This window comes from Mytilus californianus, unplaced genomic scaffold (assembly GCF_021869535.1).
Source record: "Mytilus californianus isolate M0D057914Y unplaced genomic scaffold, xbMytCali1.0.p SCAF_2, whole genome shotgun sequence".
NCBI lineage: Eukaryota > Metazoa > Mollusca > Bivalvia > Mytilida > Mytilidae > Mytilus > Mytilus californianus.
Genome location: NW_026262668.1, coordinates 108,803,311 through 108,813,786, shown reverse-complemented (window position 1 = coordinate 108,813,786; position 10,476 = coordinate 108,803,311). Strand labels below are relative to the sequence as shown.

At 32.6% G+C, this 10,476-nt stretch overlaps 1 protein-coding gene across 1 annotated transcript; it reads left to right on the top strand.

Annotated features, from left to right (window-relative positions):
- The first annotated feature begins 928 nt into the window (after positions 1–928).
- On the top strand, positions 929–2,760 carry LOC127730727 (acetylcholine receptor subunit alpha-like). The gene has a single exon (XM_052239243.1). The coding sequence runs from the start codon at positions 1,091–1,093 to the stop codon at positions 2,135–2,137; it is 1,047 nt and encodes a 348-aa protein (XP_052095203.1). The 5' UTR covers positions 929–1,090; the 3' UTR covers positions 2,138–2,760.
- Positions 2,761–10,476: the final 7,716 nt, after the last annotated feature.

Sequence of the window (10,476 nt, the reverse complement as noted above, 5' to 3'; positions counted from 1 at the left end):
AATGGTACAATGGAACATGATAACACCTCAAAACTTGGTAACCAACTTTTTTTCGCATACATTTTTAGCGCTAAGCGCTTGCGCTTTCTGGTCATCTTCGTGGCGATTTTTAAGATCCAAGTTTACATATTCGCTAAGATTTATAATAGTAGTCTATCTATTTTTCACTAATGAATGTCGATTGAATAAATCGCTTGCAAAAATGAGTTGTTAACAGTACAAGCATATGCTATACAATCATTCGAGCAAAACATTCATAGGTTTCAATTTATCTTACAGTTATAATACTGCATAAATGTGTGTTGTATTAAAAGAGTTAACCTATGAATTATATAGGATATTTTTTATTCATATAACAGAAGGAATACTGAATAAGATTGTCCTTAAATTCTCCGTTGATACCTTTTTAAATTTTTCCTAAATTAATGTTCATACTCCGTCGGCAAATTTGACTTCGTAGGATTTGGCTATTCTTTTTGTGTCCTTTTTGTCATAGAACTCCTCCAGTATTCTAATTTTATTGTAATACATCCTTTGTTACAATTTTTTGGATTTGAACGTTCCTGTTGAAGGCAATCCAGTAAAGTGCTTCGGACGCACCAAATTTTTAAAACCCCCTTATTAATCCCTCTACCTCTAATTCTCAAATGAATTTCCTGTAGTAAACTTAATCGTTAATCATAAGTTTATTAAAAATGATTACAAAATATTTGTATAAAGTATTGTATTGATAATTCCATCATTAGTTTAGGTCATTTAATAGGAACGATTAAATTGAGAGTCATAAAAAGTTGTTTTCATAGTCTTATTCATTTTAATAGAATAAACTCGTTATTACAAACATATCGTATAACAAAACAACCAGGATTGTAACATTTCAACTTTGAAGATCTGAATATCTGTATTTTTACCTTTTACAGATATAATGGGCATTGCTTGGCTGTTAGTATTTTCAGTACTACAAGCTCTTCAAATAAATGCATCGACATATTCAGACATCAGCTCTCTTTATCAGACATTGACGACTGGATACAATAAATATTTGCGACCTCAAGCGGACTATTCGAAAGCAGCACACCTCAACATATCAATGGATATACTAAATCTAAATGAAATAAATGCTGTTGATGGAACCGTTACAATATCTGTGTATTTCACTTTACAGTGGGAAGACATCAACATGAAATGGACGCCAAGCAGATACAACAACACAGAGTCTGTTGTGTTACCGGCAGATCAAGTCTGGAAACCATCACTTATTAATGCCAATACCGCTAAGGAATTCAGCTTGTTTGGCATAAAAGACTTATATGTTATAATACACAACAGTGGAACAGTGACGTGGCAGCCAGGACACCAGTTGGAATTTTCATGTAATATAGATACGACATATTTTCCTTTCGACACACAGAAATGTACACTGGAGGTAATATCATGGGGATACAATATGGGTGATATTTCTTTCACATCAACCAATTCATATATAAATACATTACAATATGTTGAGAACAGTGAATGGAAGCTGACATTTACTTCCGTTGCATCAGAGGATGGTCTGCCTCCAAATACAAAATTTCTAATGCATTTTCAGCGTCGTCCTTTATATTTGATCATTAATTTAATATTTCCAGTAATTCTATTAGCACTCCTTAATATAACAGTATTTCTTTTGCCACAAGACTCTGGAGAACGTGTTGGATTTGCAATCACTCTGCTGCTTTCAATTGTTGTATTTTTAACCATTGCACAAGGACTTCTTCCAGCAACTGCGCAACCAAGACTTTCCGGCATTTGCATCGTGTTAATCTTGAATATGGTAATGAGTGGTATGATAACTGTGTCTGTTATTGTAAGCGGATGGATTTATTACAAGTCAGAATATTATGATGTACCAAACTGGATGAAAAAAATTAAACACTTTAAACTCTACCGTCGACGCATTAATAAAAACCAGATACATGTGCAGACAGTTCAAAGTGAAACGACAATAGACAATCCACCAATTGACGGAGAGGAATCAAAAGTTACTTGGCAAATGGTCGCTAAATATTATGACCGGATTTCGCTGATATTTTATGTTATTTGTTTTATATGTGGCCATGTCTTTTACGCTATTGATGTTGTAAAAGGAGGATGATTTTATCTGTCGTTTTAAAACTAGATTTTTTTTTTGTGTAAATAATTTGAGGTATTACTTCAAAATATCAATTTACGAAAACTTTTACCTAAACTTTAGTTAACTTGGGCTGTATACTAAAACATGTTATTTTTTTGTTTGTATATTTTTTCAATCTGTAGTATAAATCATGTATTATATCATAATTAATATTTAAACAGTGAAGTGAGATCGGAAATAATAAAAAAAAAATGTGATCATAACCTTGAATATCATCTTAAAGCCACTGACAATATTTCGGAAAGAAAAGTATTTTGACTTTCACTTCAGGATAATGTATATAGTTGGAATTTCCTTAACTACCAGACACTGTGAATAACAGGTTATTTGAGTATACGTCAATCAAACAACAACACAAAAACACCACCATACTACAAAACATACATTTTTGTACTTTGACAGGTCACACTGATTTTCCATACTTTCTTTTGAAAAATCGTGTCCCCCAAACAAACATACTGTGTTGTAAATAAGAAAAATCCGGGATATTTTGTGTTTATGATTGACAACAAAATTATAACCTTTGGTGAAACATAGAGAACAGACAGCGCTTCGATTCCCATCGACTATTTTTTATTCGGACGAGGCAGACATCCTGCAGGGCTTATGAGAAGAATGAAAAGATGCTAGCATTATCATTAACTTCAAGTAAATAGATTTTCCATAGCCGTATATATTTATTGTTGTTATTTGCTGTTGATGTGAAAAGAAAAAATTCACATTATGAAATTTGAGCATTAGTGTTGTTGCCTAAACAACAGTTTGGAGCCATCAAGACAAAAAAAACTTCATATTGAATCATTTACGACTTCGAAATTAATGTTTACAATTGCTGAGGTAGATGCTTATTTAACTCTTTATGAAAAAGATGATGTAATATTTTTGAAGGAGTTCACTTTCACTTCTATGCATTGCTTTTAACATTTTTGAAAATACTTAATTTCAATATATGTTGATGTCGTTGCACCTTCAGATAGCACAAAAGAAAACTAAGGGCAAATATTTATAAGTATAATTTATTATCGTTCATCTCCTTGTTTAAATTGACCATTCTATATCCAATATTTCTTTCAAAATTTTATTACTGCAAGAATGAAAACATTAATTAACACCAGTAGGTAAAAGAACCGTTTCAAATATTCACGCCATAGGAGTAATTATACCAAACGATTGGTGATTTAATATGTTAAAAACAGTAATGAAAACATTGAAGAAATCATTAAGAAAAAAATTTTAACAGTTGGCCAAAGGGAAGTTATTCAATTGAAATATGTTATACTTTGACTACAAGAGTTATCCATCTTCTATTACTTAAAGCGAAACGTAGAGCTGAATTGACTTTTTTTTTTAATTTACCTTGAATAGAAAAATAGAAAATAAAAGGATATGGAGTGAATGTACATGGGACAAAATCGCACACAATACAAAGAAAACATAGAAAATTATCAATGAACCGGGCTTTTATTCCTGTTCGTTATCTTGACAGTTGATGTAGGGTCTTCAACAATGAACGAATCATTCATACTCTACAACAAGTTCAAGACGGCCCCTAGCGTCGACTTAAGCGGTACTATTGATAAAAATAAACCATAGTTCACCTTCTTGCTCCCCACCCGCCTCGGAGTGCCAACTTGTGCGATGCTTGTGTACGACGGTTCTCCAGTCGAAAGCACCAATGATACAAGAAAAGTGCAGTAATGTTGAAAGACATTGATTGCCGCTAAAATATGCTTTGAAGTTACACATGTGGGGAGCGGTCAATGAATTACACAATTTATAATTACGGGCGAGGTTTTTTAACATATATTTGTCATACATTGCCCAACAAAAGACCAATAATTTCGAAACAACAAATGATAGACAATACATATAAAACTAAACAACAAATGATAGACAGCACGGGGCACATCGAAATATATGTAAGAAAACCTAGCAGTTTAAAAAAGTATGAAAGGGCAATATACAAAACAAATGACCAGAAGATTTTGAAGAAACTAAGAAAATATTAAATAGCCAAACATGAAATTTTGACGGTGTATTAATATCAGAAATGCTCACATGAACAAGCACACCATAACTGTAAATATAATAAGAGCATACACCTCACGCACGGGGAAACGTTCTACATGAAGTTTTTTTTATCTCAGTTGATAATTTTTTTAATCACAATTTAATTGACCGTATGTGTCAAACCAGGACCATGTGTGCATTTGGGATAGGGTATGCGTCTTTCAATGAACACACATTAATTTTCCCAAAATCTGCACAGAAGTGCTCGGTTTTATCTTTTTTTGCAAGACCAAAAATATTGTCGCTGAGTACCTATTAGTGCTGGATGGTAAGACTTCATCTTTATGCATTTTCTCAAGTTCTTTATAAACTATTTCTTTTTGAGCTAACGATAATCTCCTTGATGGTACCTTCCTTAAAGGGCGGTTTTCCGTTTCAATCGAACGCATAGCCATATTTATTTGGCTTAATGGTTAAACTGAACCTCGAAAGATATATTTCTATTCTAGTATGATCTTTTTACTTTATCGCGTTTAGAATCAGTAAAATTATCCTGTGCGCTATTTAGAAGACGTGTCAAGTCCTCTAATACTGTATGAGTATCAATATGTTGAGAAATAGTTAAACCAACATCGGATTCCAAATCTACTTGTCTGCCATCAGTGTGGCTGTCAATTAACAATATTTGTTTTGCAGGAATGGTGGCGTCATCTGAAATTTTGCCCCTAACAAACATATTGATTTACCCTTTTTTTATTTAGACATTCTAATCTTTTATTTATAAAACCATTTTCCCTATTTGAATCTATCTGAACATCATGTTTGCCATATAGTCCATGCTTAGTATACCTATTTGCAACACATATAGCATTGTGTTCAAACGTTTCAGAGCCAAGTTTAACTTGAACTGTTACTTGACCATTTACTACTAACTGAGCGCCATCGGTTGTATACAAAGCTGGAATCGGATTTTTGAAGTTCACTCTAACCTCCGTCCAAAGCAAACGTTATGAATATATAACACAGACAAGTGATCCAGTATCAATTAACAATTGTGTTCTTTTAACTTCAGTCTTGACATAAAGACATGAGTTAAACTACTGATTCAAGTGAACCACAGATGTTGTGTGTGTTTTTTTGGGGGTTTTTTTTTTTTGCCTAATACACGTATATGATGTCATGTTTCTAAAAGTAAATCAGTTTGTTTTGGACGATTTTTGTAGATTGCACCAGCTGAAGTCACGTCCCCGATTTAAGCCCTAACTTTTAAGGGCTCTTTAGGTTTAAGTCACAGATCAAAATAATTTCATTTCATTTCCCTCTTTAAGTAAGGACATCTACTCTTACGAAAATTAAATTTAAACTTTATAAGTGTTATGTGTCCGAAGCGCTTCTCTGGATTTACCTTCATCAGGAACGCTCAAAGCCAAATATTTGAAAGCCAATGATGTAAAAGTACCGAAATACTTGATGAGTTAAACCTCTTTAACGAATAAAATAATATTTCAACACTTAAAGCAATAAAAATATTTTTAAAGTTATAAACTGACAAGCTTGCATCAAAGGTAATATTAGTTGATAAAAATATTTACTTATTTTCTACATTATTATAACAAATATCGGTATTCAATTCAAGGTCACTTTAACTTTTCTGTCTTGGTGGTGGGTAATAGCTCGGAGAAGAATAACCCAAGAGCTCTGTCATGAGCGAATGAACCATTATTTTCGGGTTTGCATTCTCATAATAAATCCAGCCCGTGCGAGAGCATTGTATATTTAAGCTATTGTCCAATACTCAGTCAAATTATCTTAAGGATAAAGTTACTTTTTCCATTCTAAATATTTCAGAAATGATTCTACTCATATTTTCCACAATTATATTTATGAACAATCAACAGGTTTAGGAAAGTTTAATAAATCTTAAAATATTATACATATTGATTATGCGATTATTTGGATGGTATATTCCGTCAAAGCTGTTAGACATATTAAATTACTAAGAACAAACGCAAATAATGGCTAAAGTAAAAAACACGTTTTGATTTAAAATATGAGAATTAATTGTAATTCAGCTCTTTTAGAAGGATTAATATGTTAATTTTCCGATATTTTATAAAATCGACGACAGTTGTGATCGTTATGATGGGTGGTCTCGAATGATATAACGATACATGCTATACGCACAGAAAGAGAGTTCAGATCTTACACATTCAGCCAAGGTCTTTTTACAAGTTTTTCAGTGCAAGATTATATATTGTTTTTATTATAGAATCCAAGTTAGCATTACATTTAATTTTTAAAACTCAGTTGTTGTCTCTTTGACTTATTTCACAATGCCGAGTCCTTTTATAGCTCAAATCACGATCTGGATTGCTATAGACACGTTCAAAGCAAGTTTTTACAATCCACGAATAAATAATTTCATTATCTTCATATAATTTATTACAAAATTCTATAATAATTTTACAATAAGCTATTTATTGTAGTCACCGAAATAGTTAAAAGGACGGATAGATAAGTTGTTGAACACTTACTTTAAGCCGAGATAAAAAAGTTAAACAAAAAATACCGAACTCCAAGACAAATTCAAAAAAGGGAACTGACAAAATCAAACGCTATCAATCAACGGAACATGTGAAACACAACTGCTATATTCCTGACTTGGTATAGGAATTTTCCAAGAAAATGGTGGGTTACACTTAGTTTTATAGCTAGCAAAACCTCCCACTTGTATGACAGTTGTATTCCTTTATATTGACAATATTGGGTGAGGAACCCAAACAGACGTAATAATTAAATGTGATAATAATTTGGATCCGGCAGCCATAACTGTGTAAACATACATCACAGCCATACAACAAAACTGACTAAAAAATTCAAACAAACATACAAATTAATATAACAAAGGCGCCAACAAAAAAGGTGAAGTAGATAGTAAATTTCAAATTCGACAAAGAGGTCAACAAAAAGATTTTGTCGTTGATATTACATACCGTATACTGGTATAGTATATACACATTCTCGATAAGGGAGCTACCATTTGATTTTTATGGGGGGGGGGGGGAGGCTAGGTTGAAATTTGAATAAATAGGCAGGACAGGAGTTTTGAGTAAAAAAAAAGGCAGGATGAGCAACTTGGTAAAAAAAAAGGCAGGATGACAATTTGTGTGTAAAAAAAATCAGGATAAACTAGTAAAAAAAAAAGGCAGGAACGAATAGAGTAAAAAATAAAAAGGCAGGACAGAGATTACAACTAAAAATAAAAGCAGGACAAAATGTTTCATCCTAGCCCCACATAAAAATCAAATGGTAGCTCCCTAAGCAAAAATTAAGTATATAAATACAAGGGTAAACAAAATCGAAACAACACTGTAAAAACCCTTTGTGTCTGAATCGTACGAAAGGAACCACCTGCACCATGCATACCCAAAGTTGAAATGTCAAAACCCGATGGCGGGATGTATATACGATATTTGACGGGTAATTTGTGTGTTATTTAGGTAGTCAATACATATTAGGAACTTTCAAATGTTCAGAGAAGACCTTATGCTGTGATGTGGTAGTAGTGGTATTATTATCTACTATTTGATTCTATTAGGAGCGCACGGCCTTGAATGTAGAAGACGTTATCATTTCTAAGATCATCCGTGTACATATACGTCATATCACCACCACCTTATTGGTTGTTTCATTGCACGGTACGAACAGCAAACGATTTGCGAAAAGTTTATTTCTAATTCTCGAAATGGGCGTATTACTAACCTTATATGAATTCTTAAATGGTCGTTTTTAAATGTGATATGCAAATATTAACATTTTCATACATTCAATCAAATAAAATCGAGTGACTTTTTATCAGATTTCAGCCGTTAAGTTGACACCAATTTTCACAATACAATGATGGAGTATCATAAGTGACCTGAAGACAATTTTTTCAATCCATTTTTTATGGAAGACAGTTTTTTTTTCAGAAAGTATATTGTTACGGCCAGAAATCATCTTTTAATTGTAGACAATAAAAGACAAAAATCAATAATAAATTTAACAAGATTTATTATACAATTTTACAAGAAATATTATATAAAAATGTCAACTTAACTGTTAAAATATCTGAATGTCCGATTCTAGTCTTTTCTTTATTCGGAATTCTTCTCTTAACTGTAACGGAATCCAACGGAATATATATGTCCAATAAGTTCACAAACTAGATTGATGTTGTTGACGTAAATAAAAACTCCAGGGATCTTCGGAGAATACTTATATATTTCTGTATCTTAGTCAAATTCAGCGTCTTTATATATAGTTACCACGGAAACTTCTAGAACACTATAGAATTTTAAATTAGGCATCGTAGATTATGATCATTCTGGAATCATTATGCAAGTCAAATAGAAAGTTCTAATCATTCCATCAGTACCTTCGATTGTTCCAGTGATTTCTAAACTGCACAATAACATTATTTTGCAAACAACTATAAACAGGTCACAACCCAATTATATAAACATCTTATAGGTCACACAAAACAAATTAGGCCAAGATAAATAATCATTATAATTACATTCTCATAACAATATACCCACTCTGTCTTTATCGATGTTGAGGTCTATAGTGATAACATGGACAAAGTGATCTAATCTAAACTTCGATGTTTCACATTATCATGTTAAGCCTACTTGTAAAGTGCATCAGCTTATTTGCCAATATACCCCTGTAATTCTTTTAAAATAATCCATATTTATGTATTTCTACATCCCCTCGTTGTTTATTGTCATACTACCAGACTATTTATTCGCAACTCCAAAATCTTCTCTCAAAGAACTTATAACAGCTGTTTTAAATCTGATACTCTATATCTGAGTGCTCTGACAACTTCCTTTCTATTTTCTTATAACACTTTCATAAAAGATATGGATAGCAGAAAACAGTCCAAAGCCACCAATGGCTCTTCAACGCAGCGAGAAAATCCCGCATCTGGAGGACGGCTTCAGCTGCCTCCTAAACAATAAATGTTTACTAGTTCAGCAAAACGGATGCCACACTAAAATCCGAAACATATAGATGAACCAAAATTTAAAAAAAAAACACACGCAAGACTAACAAAGGCTAGAGGTTCCTGACTAGGGACAGGCGCAAAAATGAGGCGGGGTTAAACATGTTTTGTGAGATCTCAACCCACCGCCTATACATCTAGCCAATATGTAATAAACAAACTCAGCAATACGCACAGTAAAACTCAGTTAAAAAGAAGTCCGAGTCCGATATTAGAATAGTTAACAGAAGAAACTAAGTAAAATGACAATGATCAACATAAATTAACAAAGGACTACTAGCAGTTACTGACATGCCAGCTTCAGACCTCAATTAAACCATAGATGTATACTGATCGAAAGATTATATCTCCATCATATGAAAATCAAGCACAATACCTCCCGTCAGGGATTTGGTATCATGCAATCATTAATTATACGAGACGAACATATGCCAACGACTGGTTTTAGAATAAGTGTGTTTATTTCCGATGCAAATACCCTATGAATGAATCGATATTTATTGTTTTAAAAAAGCCGTCTTTAATGACTTGACAACAATATTGTAACTATATCCCTTCTTGATAAGTCTGTTTAAAGGTTTGGTTAGCTTTTGAGATGAATGTTCTTTGTATAGAATATTACCATAAAAGATGGGATGTGAAATACCTGAACATATATGATGTCTGCACGTTGATTTATATTTACGAATGATGTCCTTGTATCGATGATAAAATTTAGTAAACGTTTTGGCAAGTTTGTGATATCGAATTCCCTGGTGTAATAATTTTCAGTAATGAAGATTTCTTTCGTTAAAATCAAATACATTGTAACATACACGATCGAATCGAACAAGTTTGGATATATTAAACACCATAAGACACCATCTAAAAATGGATAATTAACAATAGGACATGGAGAATTTTTGTGAAAAGAGGCCTTTGATGATAACGTTGTTTTACGTCCATCAATCCAATATAGTTCATTTGAAAAATGAACCCCGAAATACGTGTCCTTGGTGTTTTATGAAGAAAAACCAATGATTGATTTTATTACTGAGAAGTGGACAACTGTTTCCCAGTTATTGTAAATGAAAAAGCCAAACTGTTTCTCCGTTATTGTTAGTGAAGTACCCAATCATTTGGAGTAGAGAGGTACCAAGACTATACTTTACACAAATAACTTACACCAGCTGTCTAACCAAACATTGTATGTTATATACTTCAAGTACTTATACCCAGTGAAAAACCGTTCGTAATTCTA